This window comes from Apodemus sylvaticus, chromosome 2, assembly GCF_947179515.1.
Source record: "Apodemus sylvaticus chromosome 2, mApoSyl1.1, whole genome shotgun sequence".
Lineage (NCBI taxonomy): Eukaryota > Metazoa > Chordata > Mammalia > Rodentia > Muridae > Apodemus > Apodemus sylvaticus.
In genome coordinates this window covers 129,030,658-129,058,129 of record NC_067473.1, presented here as the reverse complement: position 1 = coordinate 129,058,129, position 27,472 = coordinate 129,030,658, and the positions used below count along the sequence as shown (strand labels likewise).

Below are 27,472 nucleotides of genomic sequence, written 5' to 3'. Positions count from 1 at the left end.
AAATTTTATGAGATCTAAAACCAGGTCAAGTCATTCTGGTAAAACTTAATCTCCAAACTACAATATGTGGGAGACATGAAATATATACCCAAATTTGAGGACAGTGTGAGGCTCATTACAAAGACAATGAAGGGGGTAAGTTGAAAGGTTTGCAGATAATTCTCATGTAAAATAGTAAAATAATAACATTCTGAATATACTGGGTAGTGTAAAAATATTGAAATTAATTTTGTCTGTTTCGTTTTATTCTTTCATGAGGACTCAAGGCTCTGAAGTCAGAGCTTGGCTCTCCACTCACTTGATGAGTGATACTGCCTGGGTAGATTCTTCATTCACCTCTCAAGACTCCCCAGAGCAGACCTACTGCCCACAGTTTACAGATGAGGATACCATGGTCTAAGGAGAACACAGCCACGGTCCCTCAGTGTGTTACTGGGCTCTGGCAAACACTGATTTTTCAAGAGCAGCTCTGACTGTGGCCACATCTCAAAAGGTAATGGTAAATATACCACTTAGCATGGGAATTTGACATTCAGGGTATTACTTTCTAAACAGTTAACTACACATGCTATGAGGCTGTAATCACAAGGTCTTGTGTACCCCAGAAACCCAGTCTTTGGAGATTAGTCTGTCTGCCATAAATATCAGCAAGTATTTAACAATACAAGAAGACCATTACTGCAGCTTGCACCAGTCAAGGATTCGAATTAAATTCCATCAAACCACACTGAGGTGACACACTTTGACAAGCTCCTTACATCCAACCCCCCCACCTCCCGGGAGCTTACATTTTATTTTATTTTTTAAGTTTGCTGCCCCATTCTTTCCATCAAGGCAAAAAGAGAAGGCCCCATGAAGTGCTGAATAGGGTAAAGGGAAAGTGCACCCGAGTTAATAGGTGACATGGATGAACTCTCAGAATCTGTGAAAACACAAAACCAGGAGGGCGCATTTCCCTCCCTGTACAATCTTGCTTTTGTTGAGGAGCCAAGTCCCCGTCTTGAAACGTGTGGGCAATACATCAGCAGGCATTATTTTAAATCAACCGGTTTTATAAAATAAGCCAAGAGTTGAAAGAGGCAGGACTAATTACCAACATTCCTTGATGAATTACTTGGCGGCGTGTGCTAAGTCAATGTACGCCTGTGTCTTGATCCCCAATTTTAGCCTGTACTTATTTCCCAGGAGGTAAAAGGAACATGTGGCTAATTAAGGCGCCAATCTCCACAGCCAGAAGTACTCAAAGGTAAGATTTCTTGGGGGGGGGGGGGGGGAGACAAAAGAAAAGGTTCTTTGCCTGGTACTTATTAATCTAATTTTTACTAGTTCACTAGAAAAACAGAGTTGATCTTGTCACCTTTAGGCAGTGTGAAAAATGTTACATATTTGTAAGTTAGCCAATAAGAACTTGTTAAGCCTTTCCTAACTGGCAGGAATGTCTCTGGTTTGTCACTTCTAATTAAGTCTCAACGAAATTTCCAGCCTCTAAATTTTAATTATATAAAAACCAGGGCCAACAGGGGAGATTACAACAAAGTTATGTATGCCACTGTAAGGGAAGGAGCTATCCGAATTGTGCCTTTTATTTTAGGCCTCTTTACAACACTAAAATTATTCACAACCAGATGATTAGATTCATTTTGCTCATTTTTAATTGCCAGGGTCCCTGAACCTTTTTATTTTGCTTCTAGGAAAACTCCAAGAACTATGTGATGAGCGTGAATCTGACAGACCTACCCATAGAATGTGCTCCTCAGAGAGTAGGAATTCACCAAACTCTTAGGTAAAATATGTTAAAGACACCCACTTCAGTTACATAAAGTCTACATGAACCCAGTCTCCTAGGCTTTGTGTCTCATGTATGTGTGTGCATGTGTGTGGATATCAATGAACATGTACATGCATATGAAGGCTAGCGGTTGACATGAGACTGCCAGATCTATACCTTATATTTTGAAACAGGGTCTCTTGGACATGGGACTCACCAGTTCAGCTGGGCTGCCTGGTGCTATGCTCCTATCTCTGCCTGCCCAGAGCTGAGATTGCAGGCCTGGGTGTGGGGAGCAAGCTCGGGTTCTAAGGTCTGCAAGGCAAGCATTTCACCAACCGAGCTGTTATTCCAACACCATAAAATCACAAATCTAGTTTAAATAAAAATAGTAGCAAAGCCTTTAACTACTATTATATCCAACCATAGCAACATGCCCAAGATCTCCAGAAGGAACAGTCTACCTTTGACTCATCTTGGACTATCTTCTGGTATTATCAATTAAAAAATTTAAATCCACGTATATGAATGAAATGTACATACATTCACTGTATGTATGCCTACCTGCACGCCAGAAGAGGGCATCAGATCCCGTTACAGATGGTTGTGACCCACCACATGATTGCTGGGAATTGAACTCAAGATTTCTGGAAGAGCAGTCAGAGTACTCTTAGCCACTAAGCCATTTCTTCAGTGGCCTCTGCCCTCTAGGTGTTAATTAATTTTAAAAATAGTGATTAAAGGGCTAGAGAGATAGCTCAGTGGTCAAGAGCACTGAGTGCTCTTCCAGAGGTCCTGAGTTCAATTCCCAGCAACCACATGGTAGCTCACAACCATCTGTAATGGGATCCGATGCCCTCTTCTGGTGTGCCTGAAGACAGTGACAGTGTACTCACATAAAGTAAATAAATAAATCTTTTAAAAAATAGTGATTAAAGCAACTCTCTCTAGAACATTCTATGTTAACTGTATCCTGGTTTCTGTGCTTTCTATACAGCTTCTCACATAGTACTGTAAACAAGCTCTGACAAGCTGGGAGATGCGTGTGGGATGCTACAGTTTTCAAGTTTAGGCTGATACTCAAAAAAGCAACAAGAAGAGACACATTTGGAATGAGAGCCAATATTCTAGTACTGATTGCAGCTATAACCTTGAGCAAAGATGCCGTACTAATTTACATATTTTAAACACAAATTCCAGCCATTTATTTTAGTAGGGTGAAGTTAAATTTAGATTTTGCTTAGATGTGTCCAAATTCTCTCTTCTTTTAAAGCACACTTACATCCATGAGCAGTCTTTCAAGCTTATCTTTTCTTTAACTAAGATGAAACAGGCAGAATTTCTGAAGGGTATTGTGAATTCCTTGTGCAATAATATAATTATTATTACAGTTGATGTTCACTTAAAAGCAAATAGAAAACCAAGCAGATCTGAAGTTCTGATTTTAAGTGCTAGAGCAATGCCTAAAGTTCTGATACTGAAGGGAGGAGAAACAGCAGCAGCAGGGGCAACAACAAAAACGGGACCATGACTTCAGGGGGAAAGGGGAAGTGAATAAAAACCATTTAGTGATGCACCAAAGCATCATTGAATATAACGACGGATGAAACACATGAGCTGGAGTAGGCTGAGCCACTGAGACCCTTAGAATATAAAGATTGCAGCTTTATATCTCCAGATGTTGCCATAGGAACCTCCTTACTACTGCCCTTTCACTCATAATGACAGCTCAGTCACTAAACCAAAAAGTATCATCACGGTCAGTGTGCTGAGGCAGAATTCTTTTTTCTTTTCTTTTTTTAAAGATTTGTTTATGTACTTTATGTATGTGAGTACACTGTCACTCCCTTCAGACACACCAGAAGGGGGCATCAGATCCCATTACAGATGGTTATGAGCCACCATGTGGTTGCTGGGAATTGAACTCAGGACCTCTGAAAGAACAGTCAGTGCTCTTAACTGCTGAGCCATCTCACCAGCCCCCAGAATTCAACATCCTAGGTTGCATGTATCTTGGAGACTAGGGAAGGAAATTTAATTATTTAACAGAGAAGGCCCTGACTAATCCTCAGTGAAAATCATGCAGCTTTCTGTTGAGTCCAAGAGATTCCATGCTTATTTCTCTCTGGCTTCCACTTTACTTAAAAGCATTGTTAGTGGTCACTGAGACATGCTTGGAGAGAGGGCTCTACAGTGCAGAGCTCAGGATGTGGGCTTAACAATATGATCAGAGGTCAGAAGCAATCTCTGTATGCCTGGTTGCCTACCTAGGCTAATCCTATATATCCACAGGGCTGTTAAAGAGAATAATGAGCTAAAATTTGCCAAGTTATCAACCTGTCACCAGATGTGTCTACCCAGAAGCCAGTGAAGCCATATTGCCTCCCTCCATGTCATCAAAGCCATTCCTACCAATGTTATAAGCCATAGCCAGGAGGTCTGCAAAGGATGTGTGCTATGGGCTCATACATGGACACATTACTTGAGGGGTTGAACATGGCTATCTTTTTCTCTAGAAGCTTCTTGGGCTACTCAATCTAAGAAAGATACAAGCTACTATAAGTAGTCAACTTCCTGGGCTCAGATCCTGATAACACCTCACCCTTTAATGACTTTACCAGGCCTATGTAAGTCCTCCATGCCTGTCCATGCATCTGTTAAATGGGGGTGCTAACAACAACCTCACAGAAGAGATTGGAGTAGCATCCTGTATCCATGGTACTAAGTACCATGGCCCCATGCTAAACTCAAGTGTGATTGTAATGAGGGATCTAGGGGAGACAAAGCCCAGCCAGAATACAGAAGCCATCCTGGCCAATGTTCTTGAAGTGCAATGAGTGGGGGGGGGGGGGGAGGTGTTTCTGAGGACTCAGCAGCAATGCTGTTCACCTCATTACTGAGACCTTTCATGTGTTCCATTGATTGTCTCCACCTTCTGTCTCACTTTCCCAAAACTTGAACAGATACACTAACACTGCTTTCCTAACTGTACACCTGTACACTGAAGCTGTGAAGAGCAACAAACAACTGTGGAATCTATGGTGTGTGTGTGTGTGTGTATGTGTGTGTGTGTGTTTGTGAACACATATGTAGAGGATGTTGGGAGTACTGTTCCATCACTCTGCATTTTCCCTTTGAGACACTGGACAATGAGAGACAATGGTCTCTCGGTGAACCTGGGGTGAAGCTCACAGTTGTCACCCTGTCTCTGTCCTCCTATGAGCAGGAGTTACTGTCATATACAGCCACTCCCAGCTTTGTATGTATTTTCTTTGTATGTATTTTTTAAACTTAGATCCACATGCTTGTACCTCAAGCATTTTTGCTCTCTAAGAACCAATTTTTTTTTTCCCTTAATGGTATGATGCTACCCTTGTTGAGGGTATGAGATTTACATCCTTATCAAATTAAAGGGAAATTACATCCTGGAGTTCACTAAACTACCCCCTCCCTGGTATTGGCCCTCACCCTGAGACCCATCCCTTAATACTTTCCTTACAATATTGCCCTTACCCCAACTAGTAGGGAACTGTGATAAACGGAAGCAGACTGAATCCTCCTTCGACACAATAACATGAGAAATGGTGAATTGGCACCTCCTCTCACACGAGACATCTGCAGGGACTCCAGGTAGATCATGGAGACAAACTAAAGACCCATCTACTCTCAGATATGCTGCTGTGGGGTTGACATATTCTCTAGGCACAGCTGCTTCCAGCCAGCCCCAATCTGAAGACACCAAAGAGAAATCTAAGATTCTAATCAAAGCCTTTGGCCCCATTAACCCCCAGGTCACACAAAAACAAAAACAAAATAAAAACAAAACAAAGCAAAAACTGGCCTTGAGGTCATAAAAAGAGAATCCCATCCCCCTCCCCCACCCCCCCCTTTTTTTTTTTTGCTGATATCACCAGGTAAAAGTACAACTAGAGCTAATGTTTCTACAGTTTGAGAAAAATAAAATTAATTTGTAAGGCTAGATATTTTGTTGTGGATAGTAATGTAATTACTATTGTTGTGTATGCTTACATAACAAATGTAAACAGGGAAGGCCTTGTCTAGCAAACACTGAGTGGCTAATTACTCATCACAAAAGCAGTGGAGACAGAGACTATGAGAACGGGGATATGGACTGTGCCCTTTAAGATAGCTCAGTGGAACACCTTCTTGGGCTAGCCCTGGCAGCAACGTCCTATTCACAGGGGTTCCCAAGCAACACGAGGCATGAATGACTCCCAGGTGCTGCCAGAAAGATGGCACTTGCTCACACCAGAACCATCAACTGTCTGGAGACAATGGAGAGAGTCCGCACTCAGCCCAGAGAAGAGTAGGAGATTGTGAAATCCCAAAAGCGGACACAACATAGAGGAAATACCCAGGGCCATATCTACATGCCCAGCACGTCCTATTCCATCTCCTTAAGCTGTGCTCCTATGAAAGGCAATGGTGGCACTGGAGAGAGAAAATGGTAGAAAGGCCATTGTTCCTACAGGAACCAAGACAACTTAGAAGTCATGGCTTCCTGGTGGATTTTATCTCAGCTGTGGAAATCTGATAACAAGTGCAGTCTCCAATTCCTAAAAACCACTAAGTGGGTCTTAAAAATAAGGAAAACTGGGCTGGAGAGATGGCTCAGCACTTAAGAGCACCGACTGTTTTTCTGAAGGTCCTGAGTTCAAATCCTAGCAACAACATGGCGGCTTACAGTCATCCGTAACAAGACCTGACACCCTCTTCTGGAGTGTCTGAAGACAGTGTACTTACATATAATAATAATAAAAACAATCTTAGAAAAAAATCAGGAAAATGATCTTATGGGTAACAATGAACAAGTCTAAGACTCTCTAGGGAAATAAAGTCCATGCGGAAAGGGGGTGCAGGGAGGGGCTGTTTGCAAAAGAAAACAGAGTTTCCTTCTCCCACTAAACAATGACATGGTTTTAAGACATAAAATTTTATGCAAAATCACAACCACCCCAATACTTATAAACCTCTCTGAAATGGAGGTTTATGTATGTCACACTAACTGGCAGCTTAAGTGTGTGAATATGGAGGATAACTCAAATGTAACAGATCATATCTTCTGCAGACAGCTACATATCCCAACTCAGGAGACCAACACAAGCTGACCTGAGATGGACCATGTCTTTCCTGCCTTGAACATCCACTGTGATGAGATTCAGGTTTCTCAATACCAGCTAAATAAATCAGGATCTGGTTATATATCATGCGCAATGCAATAGTCTATTGTCAGCATTCATAAAAGTTTCTGCTTAAATGTGCAGAGTACTAATGAGAGAAACACCCATAAATGCCCAGGCGAACAGTCTGCAGCATGCAGGGTCCTAGAAAATGCATGCCTAGGTTTGATGAACAGAAAACATCTCTAATTGGTAAGCAATTTGCCCAATTCCTGAGATGATCTGGAAAAAAAGCCCCAGAAATATTTAAAATGAATTCCTTCAAACTCAATAATATACTAAAGTAATAACTCAAAGGAATTCTTTTTCATCTATCAACACTTTCTCTAAAACAGAGAAGAGAAAATTTAATATACAACAGAAAGAACAGCTAGCCTTTTGATCCTTAAATTAATAGAAAGAAGGGAGAGAGTTGAGACAAGGAGTTTACAAGTTTCCCCACAGAGAAATGAATATAAATTATAAACTACCATAATGCTCTACACGCCTGGGTCTGTGTAGATGACAGGGAATTAAACTGAAGAATTTGACAATCTCAGAATAAAGTAGCAGCTGCTCCAATAATCAATTGCAGATAGAGGGATGAACCAGTGACAGGAGAAGTTCAGTGAGTGTGCGAACACCAAGTCCATCCATCTGTGTGTGTGTGTGTGTGTGTGTGTGTGTGTGTGTGTGTGTGTGTGTGTGTGTGTGTATGTGTGTGTGTGCGCACGCGCAAGCGTATGAGTGTATGTGTGTCCATCCTGACTGTGGTACTTTTGTAGATGTGAGACACACCATGGCTAAAGGTCTGTCCCTGGTGATTCTGATTTTGTTTAGATCAAGTTCAGCCACAATTTTTATGGCTCATTTGTTGACAAATTCTACCTATAGAAGAAAGTGCCCAGGCCCCATAAACAGTTCTTAGCAAATTTTTAATTCACAATTTGAAACACAGAGTGTGCACACAATTGTGTATCACTTTTTATGGTAAAGAAGCCTTAAGTTTCCATCCCAGATTGTTAAGCTTGTTCTTAATAAAGGAAGTCAACACCTCATTAATGTGCAAATACCCACAATAAATACTCCACAATATCCAATGTAAAAATCAACATAAGGATTAAATGCACCTCATGAACAATGGCGTGTACTGAGGAAGAAATGATGGGAATTTCCACTCTCTAATACAAATTCCAATGAATCCAAAGTTTTCAGATGTCAACAATTTTTAAACATGCTTCATAGAGTTCAGTTGCTTAAGTAAAATGCTGCCAGAGAAAGGGATTAACCTGAAAACACTGTCAAAACGAGTAGTTCAATCTACTGATAGTGGGTTACTGGGGACAGGACTTGGTGTGTTTATGAAATTTAGACTTTGGCCTTTCTTCTAGCATGTTTGCAAGAACACAGTGGAAAATGGAGAGACTTACTGGGCACTCTCCACTTCCACAGCTGCCTGCCGTTACTGAGAAGTAGGTATGCACTGGCTCTGCCACTCAAAACTATAAAAATGAAATCAGTAATTTATGAAAGCTATACTGTCATAAAAACGTGTTCAATGTAGTATATCACAGCAGAATGCATACAATTAGCCTATGTTTGCATTGCTAATGTTTTGAAAATATATAAAATTGCCAAAGATTAAACAAATCAACTATTTCTCCATAACTATTTACTTCATGAAATCGTGTTCTATAATTTAAAAGTCACGAAAGAGAAAAGGAAAGGAGAATGTGTGTGTGTGTGTGTGTGTGTGTGTGTGTGCCTGTGTGTGCCTGTGTGTGCCTGTGTGTGCCTGTGTTTGAGCTTGTGTCTATGAAGCCTTTCTCCATCCAATACTCCATACTCTGTGCTTATACAACTATTTTTATAAAGTGTGAAGTCAAATGTTCTCAAGGAATCACCAACAGAAAACTTGCCTTAACATTTATGTTTGAATGTCTTAAAATATTACCTCAGGTGAATGAAGTCCTGTTTTAATTTGGTCTTTAGCTTAAAAGTACCTAAGGTTGTCTAAATAGCTATCAGCTCCCTGCAGCCTATTAGACTAGCAAGTCCTTCTCATTCAGGAGACATGGGTGACTCTCTTATACAGCCCAAGGAGATACCACTATTTAAGACTGTCAGTTAAACAGAGGTAACAACTGTTGAGAGCACAATAAACAAATTTAACCAGTGGCTCTTTTGGCCAGGTCATGTCTTCTAGCTTTAATAACTTATTTTTGCTTTAACTTAGGGCATTTTTCTGGCACTTATTAGTTGTGGGAAGATTGTAGTTCAATACAATGTTGCCAGGATAAGCAGAGTATAAGGGAAAATACATAAATTATTCAAATTATTTAATATAGATGTTAATTGTAATAAGGCTATAACATTCTAAACGTTTAAAAATTAAATACATTTTTGTATAATATTGAAATGATGTTTCCACACATTCATTTTGTGGTAAATTCTCCACCACCCCATATAACTACTCTTATAGAAAAATCCATTTCAAGTAAATATACTTCAACTTCAATACAGTTAAGTAGTACCTTCAAATTTGATGTAAACCATTCTACTTAAATCCAAGTCACTGCCTCTAAATATTCCTTTTTTAGTTAAAAAAAAACTCAAGATTATAGCTTATAAAACAGATATTCTTCTTTGCAACTTGTTATAAAAGTCTTTGAATAAAGTATAAACAAAACGACCATGGCTCTTGCAAACAGAAAACAACGATTAAATCTGTTACAACTTAAATAGGGACAATTGGCCTTACTCAAGCAGAACAGAGAGATTTCATGTAGAGTTTATTCTGCAGCCAAAAGTTGTTTTTACTTGACAGGGGATGGCAGAAGGATAAAAGAGTCATAATTGTGGCAACAATCAGGATTTTGGTCATATTAAAGTAAAATGTTATGTGGAACCAGTTGGGTAACTTTGCTTTAGCAAAATTTCAACTGGTTTCTCTATCAAAGAGTTCTACAACAAGGTCATTAATTTTTTTTAAATCTTTGGAAATAACTATGTGCTGCTTTAAAGCTAGATTTTTAAAGAATTTCTTTCCTCATGGAAAAGATCACAGACAGATCCTGAGTGTGGCACGCCGCTCCTGCTTACTTTAATAATAAACTTTAAGTAGGGGAGATGGAAGGATTTTTTTTTTTTTTGAGCACAAGGGTAAAAGCAAAGAAGAACAATGAATTTGCAGCGTGTGGAGTTCACATTGCTTAATGAACAGGAACACTTGGCTCTTCAGAATGGCTCAATTGGGTGAATGGGTAAAAAGTAAATATAACATGTACAGAAGTTTCCCTACCTCTAGTCTGTCTCAAACCAGTCATATTTACAAATTGAAATGTTTATGAAACAGGGCAACTCCCCATGTGGCATGGAAGACAATGCAGGAGAGAAAGCTCTCTGCTTAGACCTGGGACAACTTCCTCTAGTAATTAGGAAGCTATGTGTCTCTGCTAGAAGGATGCTAACAAGCTCCTGCAGTTTCCACCCTAGCAAGAAATCAAAGAGACCCAAAGCAGACAGCTCGCTTCAGTAAAGGGATTATGAAGTCTGGTTATTAAGGCACAGACAGACCGCTTGACCACAGTTCTCTTTCTGAAGAGACTTTCTAAAACAATTAGCTTCTAGGGCCAGCAGGATTTGCTAACTGAAGAGCAAAGTGTGGCCCAAATGCATTTATGAAGACATTCTATACACAAGTTTCTAGAAGAGGACTCTTTCAGGTAACTCTGAAACCATTTCCAAAAGAAACAAAGAGGAATGTTCTTTGTTACAACAAATATCAGATCCCATTTTGGATTGTACGTGAAAATGTTGACTATTTCCACCATTCACAGGCTACCATAATATTTGCAATTAGTTCAAATACTTCTTTTAAAATATAAAGCCTTATAGGAACCACTAGAAGCCATGCTTATGAATAAGACTAATAGCAATGCAAGCAAAGACACAGTCCAGTGAATGTGTCACCTAGGGTGTGGAGAAGGGACAGGCTCCATCTAAATACAAGGGCAACACTCACATACCTTAAGGACTTCCATCGGCACCTGGGTGGCAGAGGGAAGGGTGGTGGGCACGCTGACGTTTATGGCTGGTGTCTGACTCACGGCCACTCTCTGTTGCATGAACTGGGCTGCCTGCAGCTTCTGCTGCTGCTCCCTGCGCTCCTGCTCCTGCATCTGCTCACGCATGAGTTGTTGGCGTAGCAAGATGCGTGATGTCATAGTGGAGGAGCTTAACGGAGGCTTGGAGGCCCCAGAATGCTCTGCAGAACTGCTGTGGGGAAACCAGAAGGCACACAGCATTTAGTATCCTGATGAGACCCATCACCTGCATCGCGGGGTACCCTAAATGCCACCAAACTAGGAGGTGAGTCTGCACAGATATAATCAAGGCACGGCATGGCACTCCATGTAATTGAAAATCAAGAGGTTACAGGATTCCAGTCATTAGGAGTTAAATTAAAAGAAGTCTGGCTGATTGCATCTTGGGATTTTTATCAAATCACTTATTTCTTTTTGATACTTTATGCCACCACGGTTTATTACCACTGAATATAATGCCAATATAACCAACAACAAGGAGCCATTGGTCTTAATGGCATGTAACACTCCACAGATAAAAACAAATTACTTGATTTGCTTTTTTTTTTTAATTGCTCAGTCTAAACAACCAATGACTCCTACATGTTATCTAAATTCCTTGAGGATGTCTAATATGGTTGCCAGTAAGGAAACACTGTTACTGGAAAAGTTTGGAAGACAAGAGATGACCCAATCATTAACAAAAGAAGCATATGGACCAGATGTGGACACTGCATCCTACCCTTGTCTGAAGACAAGGGGACAAAAGAGAAGCTTAAGTGACAATAACCCAACTCTTCTTCCTGGTTTTCTTTGTGTGTCTTTCCTTATAACTCGTCTGGGCATCCCCATGGCGTGGGGGTTCTCTCTTATCCCCATCAGGTCTACTTCTAAAGGCAGGGGATTCACTCTGTTTGTTCACTGTTATCTGACAGGCTTAAATGGCAGTCAGTAGGTAAGAATAAAAGATTTTCCTACTTTCCCTAAGTATGGCTTTAGACTGCTTATCCTGCCAACTCTGTGCTATGAACAAATAATAAACCTCTTTCTGTCTAAGTTTCCATACCTGGAAGAGATATATACAGTTTTTTATCCATTTATAAAAGTGACAATGTGTTATTTGAATATCTGCCGCAGCACTCATATCAAAAGTCTTCCCTCCTAAGGACTGATGCTGTGAAGTTTAAATAAAGCTTCTAATCTCCATGTCCAGTGAGCATCACCCCAATCAATGTTTATGCTTGCTTTTACTACCATCCAGTATGGGAAGCAAACTTAATTATAATTATTCAGATTTTTGTGCAAGCTTATAATAAAAGATTTTAGCTTCTATGAAGAGAAAAAAGATGAACATTTGGGTCTATCATGCTTCGGGGGAGGCATCTGAACTTATCCTCCCTCTTGTTTACAAGCCCCAGTACTGTGTTTACCTTCCTACCAAAGACACAAGTCCTGAGGCCCCTGGCCATCTCTGTGCTCAGTCTGAGGACGAAAACACTGCACACATGACCGGATGTGCTATAGGACAAAGGTCTGCATCACAGTCTCCTGTCATCCCCAAGAGACCCTAGAAGCTTATATATTTTCTATACAGAAAACTGGCTCAGTAAATTGTAATAAATCATAAAATTTAATTCCATGTATCTACTAAAATTCCATAAAAATAAAACTATTGATATGAATAAAACTATAGAATAAAATAAATTTTTACTCAAGGTGGAAAATATCTACGTAGTATCCAATTTTTTTAAAAATACATTTGTGACAGAAAACATAATTAAAATGTATTATTATTATTATTAAGCTTTAATAAAATTATATCCAAAGGCTAAAAATAAGTTATTTATTTTGTTTCAGAAATTGTAATTGTCCAAAGAAATCAAAAGTGGAAAAATTCACATATATAAAGGCTTTTAAAGATTTCAAAATATCCTAAATCACCTATTTTTTGAAATAGGAATTCAATAACATATTACATTATTTCCTTGAAAATGCAAAACGAACTTCGAAATAGCATACTCGGTCAGTAAGTATAAATCATAAAGCCAGATTCCAAAGTGGATTTACAGGCTGATTCAGACTTATAAGCTCAGCATGCATGTGTAAATCCACAAAGCACCTAGCAGGGAATGTATGGGGCAAGCACACTTGCCCGAATGGGGATGAACTTAGGAAAATCAATTTTCTTTTACCTTTTCTTCTTTAAGCTATAATAATGCCAAAGTATTTTTTTAGTGGCAATATCTATAATAGACACTAACTAAAGAAAATGACAGGTGATTAAGTTCACCACTAGGAGTCAAGAAAGGAGACTAGAGCTATCAGACAATACTTCAACTATAGGAAGGGACCACAGTTCTGAGTGTCTTCAGTTGCCCCCCAAACCTAAAACAGCCTTCTTCTGTTTCCCCCGGCATTCCCTATAGACATACAGGGAACACTGAGCAAGCAGCACCTATACTTTGCTTATTATTTTAACATTGTATACTCATTCACACAATCAAAATGTTCCCTAGTCATTGCTCTGCTAACTTAAAACCACCTATTCACTAGCACAGAATCTGCTAAAATGAGCATCAAGAGAAAATGTATTTCCCATTTTAGAGTATGTCTTCAAAGCTCAAATGTACTTTCCTAAACCAAGAAAGATTGGAGATAGCTATTTAAAAATAAATAAGTCGTCTTACTATTCAGAGCCTGTCAGGTCCCAACATTCTCAGAGAGAATGATCCTTTTGATAAAAACAAGAGCAAACCTTTGTGCAGGAGCAAAAGGAGCTGTGGCATAATCGTGCTAATTAACTGCACAGGACAAGTCACTGGCTGCAATACCAGGGGGAAAATCCTTTCAATTAATAGTAAAGCATCCCAGAGACAAATTAAAATGACTAGTTAGCAAGCCCACTAAGGCTCCATCCCTCAACCACAATAACAACATCATTTAAAGTATCTTCTATAATAGTCTGTCAGGAAAAAGTAATGCTGACCTATACAATAGAACAGTGCAAATACTGGGAAACCACATTAAAGAAGCAACAGCAAACAAGTTTTATATTTATATAAACAGAATACAGCTTAGCTAATTGACAGTCAAACAAAGGCTTCTAAAGTGGTTAGTGCAACAGAACTATGCACACGCACATGCGCGCGCGCGCGCGCACACACACACACACACACACACACACACACACATACTCTCTAGGATATTTCCACATTGTGAGACATGACTACCAGATGCTCAGCCTGGCTCACCATCTTTTGAGTGTCCACTTCTCTTAGAAATAACTGAATCCGTAATTATCTCCTCATAGACAAAGACCAACACAATTAGATTTTACTCCATTTGCAAGACAAGGGAGTCCCGGTTTGTGAAAGACTGTGTAAGAGTTAGTGAGGAATGGAAGTTTATATAAGGGATATTCCAAGTGGCCAGAATGACTGCTTTTAAAAATGAGGACTTACAGACAAAGCCACTAATGACATACGTGGAGAGATGTCCAATGTGTCTAATTTTAATTGCTGACTGAGCTTTCATCCTTGGGCCCATGAACCTGAGCTCTAGCTAGATAATCCTAATTCTGTGAGCACGATTCCTTTTAACCTGATTATGTGAAGTTCATTGATTGACCAAATAGCTATTGCTAGGTGTTGGGAACACCTAGCTCCCAACCCCATGACGAAAGCCCTGACCAGATGAATTCTTCCCAGATGCCTCCTGATGTCAATTATCTTGACTGCTAGATTCTGAAGGAGTGCTACATGGAAAGGTGTACCCCACTCCCTTTAAAAGACAAGCCCACAGGCATGGCCACAAATGTGCTGACACCTCCCTGACCCTGTAGCCCAACAAGTTCCCTGAGTGTGGGACTTGCTCTGTACTACTCAAGGAGGAGGGCCACAAAGTGGACTTAGGTCTCCTTCAGCCACTGACGAGGAATGTGAGCTTTAAGGAGCCATTCAGCCTCCCTGGGTGTTCCCCAAAACTACCCATAGACACTGTGGAGACAGAGCGAGTGAATGTTAAATTGTTCAATGCAGCGGCTGGAATACTGTATATGGGCAAGGTGTGGGACCCTCCACGTGGCCTCAGTTCCCACACCTATTGATGAATTTACATTTTTAGCTTTCAAAGCCTCCTCCTCTATGATGGTAAAGGACTACTAGACAGGGTTCTAGTAGTACTGGGCATATTCCTAAGTCAAAATAGTTTATCAACCACTTAAAAGTATCAGTAAGATACTGGAGAGATGGTTCAGCGGTTAAGAGCAGTGACTGCTCATCCAAAGGTCCAGAGTTCAAATCCCAGCAACCACATGGCAGCTCACAACAATCTGTAATGAAATCTGATGCCCTCTTCTGGTGTGTCTGAAGACAGCTACGGTGTACTTGGATATAATAAATACATAAATCTTAAAAAAAAATAAAATCAGTAACTCTACCAGCATCTGACCAGCACCACCTGCCAATCCCTTACCAGATAGTGATGCCAGGACCTCATTGTAAGACCATACAAGTCCATCTCTAGGAGTAAAACTGTGAGATGGAACATGCCAGTCAGCGATCATAATTTGGTGTCAAATACTGAGGTTTTCCTTCTCCCTTTTAAACAATTTTAAGTCAATAATTGAACTTTTTCTAATGGCATGGTACTATTAGACATTTGGGACACTGTGGAGTCCAAACTGGGTTAGGAGATTTGTGCTTTTCATTTGCACACACAAGAACCCTCAGCCATATAAAATTCAAACTTGACATTTTTACTTAACCAATAGCAAGAGTCCAGCTGGTAGGTAGAGAATAGAGAGAGCATTTAATACTCTCCATATTCTCTAAGCTGGACCACCAGATACCAGGTAACTGTAAGCTTAAAAACAATTAGATCAAAAGTCAATGGGACCCTTAATTCAGCTTATAGTACATCACATTCTCAAAAAAGTAGACAAAACATGATAACGTCAGACTGCAGGGAAAACAACTAAAATATTCCATTATATACATTGATCTCACCTTTACTTCCTATTTGTATAACTTAGTACATTCAGCACATTACTACAGTGACATAGTCATGTCATCGATAAAGTAGGGCTATGCTGACAAGATTTCCTTCAATCAAACTGATGAGAAGGGATAAAAAACAATGTTGAAGCTGCACAGAGGTGGCGCACACCTTTAATCCCAGCACTTGGGAGGCAGAGGCAGGCAGATTTCTGAGTTCAAGGCCAGCCTAGTTTACAGAGTGAGTTCCAGGACAGCCAGGGCTACACAGAGAAACCCAGTCTCAAAGAAAACAAAAACAAAAACAAAAACAAAACAAAGTTGAGAGACCTTTACAATTAACACAGAGATGATGCTCTTTCAGGCACTTCAACACCGGACTGGGTTGAGGTTAGGATCTTCACTGCTTCACAAGTGTCTCTCACTTCTATGTCTTTCAAACAGGACTGCCAGTCTCTTGTTAACAAGACACCGCACACCCGAACCTACCCTCCTAAGAACTTACCACTTATTCTCCTATTCTAATTTATACTTTATCCCTTTATAAAACTAAATACTATTTTTGCTTCTTTGGAAGATCCCCCACCCCCAACATCTTGCTATCTACCTAATCTCTGTGAATGCTTTGAATGATACACAATTTAAAGCTTAAATGCTAACATCTACAAGTAAGAGCAAGCATACGGTGTTTGTCTTTTAGGTGCTGGATAACCTCACTAAGGTTTCTAGCTCTATCCACTTATGTGTGAATTTTATAATTTCATTTTTCTTGACAATACCAGGACTGGGCTACACCTTTTTGAGTCATTGGCCAAAGGGGTCCCACAGATGCCTCCCCCAAACAACACTATAGGCTATTGCCAGTCTGATCAGTTACACTTCACAACCTGACAGTAAGAGCATATTGCCAAAGCATATTTTCATGTCATCAAATATGGAGAGTTTGAGTTAGTAATAAGCTGGAAGCTTCACCCGTACCAAGTAGCATTAGTAGGACTAGACAGTGTTGTATATGCTACCAGAGAAGAAAAATCATCATCACTCTCAATAAGCTGCAAACCCTGTAAGCGATAGCAGAGACCTGCCTATACAGCAGACCAATGGAACAATAGTGACACCATGTTATCAGAGTAACCAGACACTTTTAAAATTGGATATAAGGACTATTTCATGAGCTAAAACTCCTATATGATACTACTGAGTTGAGGCCAAAGGTGTTAGATATTCTCAGACAGAGTTAGAGATGATTGTGAGCTACCTGACTTGTGTTCCAGGAACTCAGGTCTTCTGCAAGAACACTCTTAACCTTAAATCATCTCCCAGACCCTCACTCTTCAATTCATGCTCACTCTGTCCAATGTGGAATCTCACTCATACCTAGCTATGAGCAAGAACTTTTTAGCCAGGCAGTGATGGTGCACACCTTTAATCCAAGGTCTTGGGGGACAGAGACAGGAGGGCCTCTGTGCGTTTGAGGCCAGCCTGGCCTACAGAGCAAGTTCTAGGATAGCCAAAGGTACACAGAGAGACCCTGTCTAGAAGAAAAGAACAAAAACAAAGAAAGAAGAACTTTTTAAAGTTGTAAAGTCAACCTATAGTTACTGACACAATTCTTCGGTTATAAAGCATGTTGTCTCTTGTCTAGATAGCATTGTACTAGGTTAAAGAATATTTAAAAGCTTCATGTTACAATAGTTTAACAATCACTGCATACTTAGAATATATCCACCAAGACTGAAAGTTCCTAACGCCAGATTGAAACCCATATGGAAGTGCACATTATCATATAAGGATTGGTAAATGGGTGTAACTGATGCAGTAGAGAGGCAACCTCACAGGCAGCCATCAAGGCTTACTGTGCCCACCCATTAATCGTGGCTCACTCAGCATCCTGTGCCACCACTAATTTCACTTTGCAAAGCTAACATCCCTTCCTCTTAGCTCACGGATGCACAAGGCAGGCCTAGCTAACTAGCCTATCTGTCCTCTGGCAATAGGATCAGAAAGAGGCCTACCGTGGTACAGTGGGTTCCATGTCTGACTGGAACTGTGGCGGTAAGGTAACTCTCCTTGACAACCAGAAGTCTGGTAGGAAGTGAACCTTGAGTTTTATGCATCTATCTCAGACTAGAAACAGTAGTGTGAAGTTTTAAGAAAAAAAAAATGGTACCAAGGACTGCAGGAAACAAAGAACAAAAGGAAAGGAACTATGTCTAGATAGCACTTAAAGGGATCAAGCCATTCCCCCACCCCCGGCGAAGTCTGTGTAACTATGGACTACCCCTAAACACTGGTTCAGAAAGGCCGGTCCATCTCTACTTTAGTTTAAGTTTGTTTGATATGTTTTAGAATTCCACAACTGGGAAATAAGAAGATCACATACCAAAGCTTAACCAGATTCAAATCTATATAATAATTTGGTGAACATCTGTCCAGTTAGAATAGGCATTTAGAATAGAAGCTTGGAAGCTTCACATTAAATTTTAGAGCATCAGTATAGAATATATCTTATGCACTTGTCCACTACCGAAATCAAAGACCCCGTAACAGGATTAGAACTAGAAAAAATATGGAATAGTACTCAGCTCAAACAAACAAGCAAGCAAACAAAACAAAATGAAACAAAACAAAAAACAAACCTGAAGTTAAAATGTCTGTAGGGGGAAAAATCAGTGAACTTAGAGTGTGTGTGTGTGTGTGTCTTGAATCTGTGTGCATTGTGCGAGATCACACAATCTCAGGAAATAAACTGCATCTTCTTTCTCACATATGAAATCTAGCCAATATTTATATGCAAACAAGTGAACATGTGGATAGTGTACAGTCTGGTGTACAAGAAATCTTAGCAGCTCTCTAAAAGGAAAAAATCAACATTTAGGCCAAAACAGTTCACATAACATGGTAGTTATGTATCCCTTATCTAAGGTGATTGAAGGGGACATGGGTATCTTCCAAATCTGTAAAACTTACATTTATACACACATGATAAGAAACCTTGAGGGCAGAACCAACTATGCACATGAAATTCATTCATGTACCCCTTACACATATAGATTAGAGGTCATCTTATATAATAGTTTTAGCTGTGCCCATTTTTAATGGCAATTTGTCAAAAGAGGTTAAGTGTGAATTTTCCCTTATGATATAATAGTGCTCAAAAAGCTTTGGATTTCAGAGCACTGCAGATTTTCAGGTTGAGGATGTTTAACCTGTACTCTCTTCTTCTGGCTTTAGCTAGTCACATTGCTAGCAGTATTACCCAGTTTTCCACGAACTATGATGACTACATGCCTAAATCTGGCCAATGATGCTTAAGAAAGAATGTTAGGTGGTAGTTCCAGGAACTGAATGGGCACTTGCCCTTGAACCTTCTGCCATGGTGTTTCCTGTAATGTGGCTGTACTGGATGGAGTTCTGGGAGTCATTTTGGACCATGAAGATGGGTAGGAACTTAAAAAATCAGGTGGTATTTGAGCCTTTAGACATGGGGGAGCTGGTTCCACTGACAGTGGAGATATCACATGTTTTTTTTCCCCTACACTGTACACTTTTCAACATGCAGCAAAGAGTAAATTTGGTATCGCTCTTCTAACAAACACTCCACTTCATGGAATCATTGATAACAGAACCTTAATTTTAGGGGAACTTTGGTCAAAGGATAGATATGCTTGAGTCATCTAGTGATGAAGAACTTTGAGTCCTAGGGATAACCAATATTTCTTTCATTCACAGAAGAATTTCTCTCCATTTCAAGTTGGAGATAGTCCCTACCATCAGTGAATCTATGCAATGACTTCCTCCTCCCCAGACAGGTACCACATAGTCAACTGTGAATTAGACTTAGGGAAATACATCTGACCAAAAAAAGAAAAAAAAATGCAGTATCCATGGGAACCACAACCCATTAAAAGCTCACCACTGTTAGTTAGTGGTAATTCAGAGAAAGAAGCTGGGAGTGACTCGGCAGAAAACCAGAGGAATAGACCAGGTTACTGGTCAGTTCCAGTGAAAATATAGCAAATAAGACAGATAAAAGAACACATTTTGGCTCCAGCATGGTTGGAGTCCACTCCTAGCTCTGTCACATACTAGCTGTAAGACCTCAAGCAGGGTTTGTACCTACTGAAAGCTTAGTTTTTCCATGTGCAAAATGGCAGTGGAAGAAGGCTTTTTGACATGCAGTAGCTATGAAACTGCCTTAGGATAGTTAGGTGCTAAGTGCTACGAGTGGAGCCCGCAGATAATCTGGACAGTGTGCAAAAGTCAAGGCAAATTATTTTACATAGTGTGTGTATATGCACATGCATCTTTGTAAATGTGTGTGTGTGTGTGTGTGTGTATGTGTGTATGATTTGTACATGTTTCTGTGCTGGAGTATAGGCACGTGAATGGCATGGCAACAGAGTAGGGGTCAGAGAACAACTATGGGTATCAGTGCTTACTTCCCGTCTTGCTCGCGACAGGTTCTCTTGTTCTCTACTGTACAGGCCAGGCTAGCTGACCCATAAGCTTCCAGGGATTCTCCTATCTCCACGTCCCACATCACCATAGCAACTCTGAGATTCCAGAGTTCATGCCAACAAGTCTGGCTTTACCTGAGTGGGAGGGTCCTGACCTTAATTCCTTACCCTTGCGCTGCAAGTGCTCTACCCACTGGACCATCTCCCCAGCCCAACACTGCACTTTAATCCCAGAAAAGGACATTTGCTGAACATCTCAATAGCCCCCAAATAGTGAAAGCTCTTGCGTTATTTTCAAGGCAGACAAGAGTCTAGAATGCTCCTTTCTATTTTGGTGTTCACTGGCTTTCCTGGAAGGAAATACACAATTAATTCCCAAGCAGGGGGAAAAAGTTAATAGCAAACAGCTCAGCACACAAGTTTTGTCAAAGACTTTGCTAGAAAATTCATTCAGAGAATTTGGAAGGATGCATATCTGTGTGACAATATGTGTGTTAACTAAGGAAATATTTAAAATTAAGATTCATTTGGGGACAAATTTGGGTCTGTCCTAATGCTGCATCTGCAAGGCAAGTTTGATCCAGTGTCGTCCCTCAGTTTGCTTAACATCAGAACTAAAAACGTTTGTGGGTTGTAGGTACATTCCTGCAGAGCATGATTCACAAGGAACAGGCACCATCTTTCCAACCATTATCTGATTTACAAGGCAGAGATTTATCCTCAAAAATTTCAGCATAATGGTATTTCAAATGCATAATTATATGTACTTTGTTCATAAAATGCTCTATCATTTTAGAAAGATGAATAATTAGCTGTTTTAATGACATGTGGGATGAAATGTACAAGGAATCTATAAAAGCAAACTTCAGCAGAAATAGAAACCATTTTCAAAATTACCCTTTACAGGACCTCTTAAAGACCCGTCAACTGCAAATGATGGACTGTTAGCCCACACTTCAATTTATGGGAATTTCATTTTTAAGAATCAAATTCTAAAAATAGTTCTGCTACACCTGGTATTTTTCCATTCTTCTTGCTGTCTTCAAGCACACCTTCACCAGCTATGGAACAAATAGCTTCTCTGACTTAATCAGAACCCCTCTCCTGACCCAGGAACAATCAGTAAATAATTATTAAGCTCCAGAATTGGTGTTTGCATACGTTAATCTGCCTGAGAGCAGGTTCACTTGGAGACCCAGCTTCCAGAATTGTTTCCTAATCTGAGGGAGTAATAGCGAAAGTAGAATGTAGGTGCCGGAGGGGAAGGGGTCTTAACTACTTAGTCTGTCTCCATTTGGTACTCCTGTAAAACTGCTACTTCATCTTGTTCGGTATTTCTATGACCAGGAAACTATGCTGATGTCTGAGTGTTTTGCTCTTGCCATCAAGAAAAAAATTAATCTACAAAAATACAAATCGGAACATTTTACAATGCTACTGCTACTATTTCATGGTCAGGGAATTAGCCCCCCCCCCCCACACACACACACAGAGAGAGAGAGAGAGAGAGAGAGAGAGAGAGAGAGAGAGAGAGAGAGAGAGAGAGAGAGAGAGAGAGAGAGATCTACAGTGTTTACGGCAGGGCAGTTTGGGGAAATGTGACATAGAGCATACATCTTCCTAAAAAAAAAATGCCTTTTTATTCATAACAAAACTGTGATCTATTTCATAACTATGCATCAAGCTCTGCTCTGCCCTAACCCATCTTTCAAACTCAGGATATTTTTCCTGCCATTATTAATGACCAAAACTCCATTTTAAATGAGAAGGCTCTGGTTTGGATCCCTCCTCCCCAAATGAGCTCTTGCCCCTTATCACGCCCAGTCACAAGAGCTTAGCGCTGCAGCTGATTAAAGCCACAGCTGCAAAGTGCCAGCCAGTATTTCTAATTCCCAAGCCTTCCTTCCTCCATCAGAGAATGATCCGCTTCTGTTAAGTGTCCCCAGAATTATCTCCAGAATAAAACTTCACTTACAGATACAAGCTTTCAAAGGAGCAGGGAATGAGCATCTCAAATCTAAGCGCCTCCATCTTTTTTCCTTTAAGGTGTTCTGCAAGCCCTTGGCGAAGAGTGAAAGTCAAAGTTACTTCTGGCACCGGCTGTGTCACTAGGGGTGGCTCCTGATAAGGCCCTGGAAACTCCAATCCAAACACAGCTCCACGCTAGAATGGAGCCTGGTGTCTGTCTGCAATAGCAGACCTGCTTAATCCAGTACCTATGGCACCTGAGGGGCAAAGCGCTCCTTGCTCTGCACAGGGGGGCAGGGGACACTCCTCGAGCAGTGACGGTCAGAAATGTATGCAGCAGACAGGCAAGCTCTGGCAATGCTGACTGGACCTTCCCCAGCTTGGGCACCAGTTCAGGCTTGCAGGGGACGCACGCTTGCAGGGGACATATGTCATCGGAGAACTTGAAAGGAGAAGGAAGTCATGTACTGGTGGATTTTTAACGCTTACCACACTCATAGAAGTGGGCAAGGAAGGTTATATAGGAGAGTAACTGCCATTTCAGCTAGAATACACCAAACAGCCTAGCATGAATCTGTCTATTTTGAAACTATCCACACAGTTTTGGTCACTGGACAAGGAGCACATTCTACAACTAATAGGCCACTGATGCACACAGCTTTTCTTTACCCTTCCACCTACCCCAGGAGGATGAGAGATTTGCTGTCCTCGGCCTGGTGGAGGAAACACATAATTTGATTCTGCTGGTTTACACCTTCAGAACACACAAATCTGTAGGCCAAACATCTGTGTATTCTTGACTGCCATCTGATCAATTCTGAATACGTCAGTATACAAGAAGAAAAAAAAAATAGTAATACGTGTCCTCAAAGAGAAAGCACTTTAAAATGCAGACATGACAACATCAGTATTATCAAATATTTATGCTATAGGCTCAGAACACCAGAGCTGCCTGACAGAGTTCTGAAAAGAGCCAGGTTCTCACTGTAACAATTCAAAGGTCACAACAAAGACATCTGACACTGACTAGCTGTGTCCCCTGGGCAAGTGACTTTGCCTTTCTGTGTCTCAGAGATTATCTCCAAAACTAAAGGAACAGGAACGCTTGCTGCTTCCATACCTCATAATTCTGCAATGTAATAAAATTATATTTTGTAAATGAGCCTCCAATAATAGAAAATATTCAGCTCGGGATTTTAGTCAAAGAAACTCTGTGTGCTCCTTGTCCATTTATTCTTTTGTCTACTCTTCTGCTTGATAAATACTCACTGAATAGCTACACTAGTTCAAGTGTACAAATTCTTAAGATGTTATAGTCCAGTGGGAAATACATATTAAATAATCCTATCAGTCCATGATTACTCATATGGAAGCTGCTATAAGGAGATGAAACAGTTACATGAAGTCAGATGCGGTTTTCCCTAGGCGAGAATCTCTGGGTTGAGGCTGGAGCTGGGGAGGGGCACTTAGATGAGTCTTTCATTTAGTTGATGACAGCACCTTAAAAGCCTGAAGGGGGAGGGTTAGCAGGAAAAGTTGCTGAATGTAGAATGGAAGACAATCATGGTATGATGAAACCCAAGCAGTAGTCAGGCCAGACCATGCCAGAGCTGTCAAGCCAGCGAGAGGGGTCACCGATTTAGTCCCTGGGTGAGAATGAAACCACCAAAAGGTTTTCAGTGGGGAACTGACCGAGCTCACAGTGGGATTTTATATCTCGTTGCTATGTAGAGAACCAATGAGAAGACAGGCACTATAAGCTACTACAGTGGCCCCAGTAGGAGGTTCTAATAGCTCAATGAAGACAGCTCTTGCAGAGCAGACCCAGTGAGGAGGTAGTGGGTCTGTGCAGAGTTCTCATTTCAAGCTCTCTACTAGAATGTAGACCATAATGGAGCCTCTCATGTAAACACCTAGCCAGCTACATTTACAGTTGCCTTGGGAGTATAGAGACTCATTAACAAAAAAACAAACAAACAAAACAAAACAAAACAAAAACCCAAAAGTTTTCTATTTAAACCTTAAAAATGACACCCACCAATGATATTTAAGTTATAAATGTTTCTAATGTAGCAGCAGAGGATGTTTTCGTGTACAGGTTAGTTTTATTTATGCCTATTTATATGTTAATGTCACTGAAGGCTAAGGTCTTAGGTCTGGAAATCACAACAGCTCTTCAGAGTCTGCTGTGAGGCAGTGCCTTATGCAGGCCTTATCCTTGGCCATTACTGTCTGGTTCCCAGCCCAGCACTGTGTGACATGAGGCCGTGACAACACCCAGTACCACGTGCATCATGTCAAGTGTATAGATGGAGACCACCGGCCATAAACCAGGCATGTGTGTGCTTGGAAAGGGTGTGCAGTCCCACCATGCTCAATGGGAGATACCTGGGATTGCTTGCTTTTAAAATGGTGCTTCAACATTTTATGGTTAAAAAAAATCTGGCTCCATATGATTGAGGGCTCCTCCATCTCAGGGTGGTCCCTGTGCTGTCTGCTCGGATCTCAAGGTCCTCACACCTGATCACACATCAGAGTCCACCCCTATGTGTGCTTTTTGTTTCCTTGTGCTTTTGGACTTCCCCACCTGAGCCTAAGAAGTTTTATTTTGTATGTGTGTATGACTATTCCTCAATATCAAATGCAAATCTCACTTTATTAAAAGTATCCAGCAAAAAAACAAAAAACAAAAAACAATAATAGCCCAAAGAAGTTAAGAAAGATGATTCCAAATTAGGGAAAATCTAAGAAAGGTGCATACTTTTTTTGGGGGGGGGTAAAGCTAGTGGTCAGTAAATAGAAAGAAGGAGAAAATTAAATTGGACTATATCCCTGGTGAATAGGTGTATTCGTATATAAGTCACTAGCTCTTTCTACATATAGGGACTTTCCTGGGTCCTGTAAAAAGATAACTGAGAAGTTATGCCTCTCCTCTTTTGAAGCAGCCCCACAGAGGTTCATTCTTGGTGTTCAAGAATCCATGCTTAGATACCACCATTTACTAATTCAGACATTTGTGCAAATGCACTAAACTATTTCTACCCCAGTCTCCTCACCCATCAAAGGGGAAGGTATAATTGGCTGTCTCAGTGCTGACTTAAGCCAGGAATGAGATAATGCAACCAACATGTTCATGGTCGTTGACCCATAAAAAAAAAATCAATAGAAAAATATCCTGTACAGTTCTGACTATGGTCAGCAGCGCCTATTTTGGGTCAACGCTGACCCACCTAGAGAACAAAGGGAACAGAAAAGAGTGAGAGAAAATATCAAGAAAAAGATGCAAGACAGTAAAAAGAGGTAAGCCTTAGCATGTGAAGCTCTGTGAAGGGTTATGCTTTCAGAGGATCCAGTCAGATTCTATCCCACCTGGATACTACCTTAAGCTACGTTAAGTTATTTCATTGTTTAAGGTCTAAAAGTGTGATTTATTAATGATTACCCACAAAAAAAGCTAGTCCCTTCCATTGGCTCTGAAACACTGACCATGAAAGCCATGGGGTCAATTCCAGGCACTTACTACAACACAACACTAAATGTTTCCCTGGTCGGTTCAGCCAACAGCATGATCTGCCTTTTCATTTCAGTCAAGCCACTGTCCCCAAAGACTCATTCCATTTAATTACTTCCATATATGTTTAAATAGAATTACTGTTAAAGGACATGTGTACAGTTCATTTGTGGTATCGTAAGATTTCTATGGTACTAATGCTCTCAAAGAAACTTCATGGGCACAGGACTGGACCAAAGGTTGAGATGAATGTGCATATGTGTCATTGTCTATGTATCACCTATGCAAATATCCCCAATACAAAGACATCTCACAAGTCATCACCCAATTAATTATTCAGTAAATGTCTCTGGAGCACCAACCGTGTCTACTAGGATGAATAGCTCATGGTTTGATGGTCAGTAATTTCTTGAAATGAAACCAAAATGTCTCAGGGGCTAGAAAGAAGACCCAGTAATGAAGGAGTGCTGGCTCTCTGCTGAGTAAAACCTGGAAAGCCGGTTGTGGTGATGCACACCTTTAATTCCAGAACTCAGAAGGCAGAAGTAGGGGGAACTTGGGAGTTCAAGGCCAGCCTGATCTATACAGTGAGTTCCATCCTGACCAGCGAGGGTTACGGAGTAAGATATTGATTTTAAAAGGTACTTCTTGAGCTGGAGAGATGGCTCAGCGGTTAAGAGTACTGACTGCTCTTCCAGAGGTCCTGAGTTCAATTCCCAGCAACCACATGGTGACTTCAGACAGTATGTATATGCACTTATATATATAAAGCAAATAAAAATGAAAAATTAAAAAAGTGCTTCCTGCCCAAGCTTCAAGTTCAATCTTCCTGCCCAAGCTTCAAGATGGCCTAAGTTCAATCGCCGAAGCCACATAAAAATCCAGATATAATGGCAGACATGTGTATTTCCAGCACCACTTACGGGAAGACAGGAAGTATAGACAGAAGGGGCCAGAAATTCATGGACCAGTTAGTCTGGGGTTCACTGTAAAGAACCCGAAATGGATTCCCAAAAGCTTCCTCTTACCTCCACATGTGTGCTGTGTCACATACGTGTCTGTACACACATGCATACATGCAAACACACAGAGAGACAGATATACACATTGGGGTATTAAATATAGTCTTTAATATTATTTTTAAAGGGTGCTTGATGCACAATCATGAGGACCAGTTTGGGTCCTAGCACCCAGCTAACAAGCCCAGTGACTTCTGGACACCTGTAATTGGAGCTCCAAGGACCCTGGAGACAGGAGGATCTCTGGGCCTTGCTGGCTTTCAGCATTGATGGGAAAATACAAGTTTCAGATTTAAGCAGCAACTTTGTCTCAAAAAGAATATACAGTGACAGGGGATAGTACCCAATGTCATTTTGTGACTTCTACCCATATGTGCATACACGGGCATACATATTTACACAAATACATACACAAAATTAAAATTTTATTCACATTATGTATATGCATGTGTATGTGTATGGACACATACACATGAATATAGACAAC

General features: G+C 40.5%; 1 protein-coding gene across 7 annotated transcripts in view; it reads right to left on the bottom strand.

The window, feature by feature from the left end:
- Positions 1-27,472, bottom strand: part of Mitf (melanocyte inducing transcription factor) — a 216,807-nt gene that overhangs the window by 73,456 nt on the left and 115,879 nt on the right. For 4 of the 7 annotated variants that reach the window (XM_052174402.1, XM_052174405.1, XM_052174407.1 and 1 more), the window contains exon 2: positions 10,977-11,226. In XM_052174402.1, coding sequence (XP_052030362.1) covers positions 10,977-11,226 — 250 coding nt within the window. The remainder of the gene's footprint in view (positions 1-10,976; positions 11,227-27,472) is intronic. The other 3 variants (XM_052174403.1, XM_052174406.1, XM_052174409.1) reach the window with 1 other exon arrangement.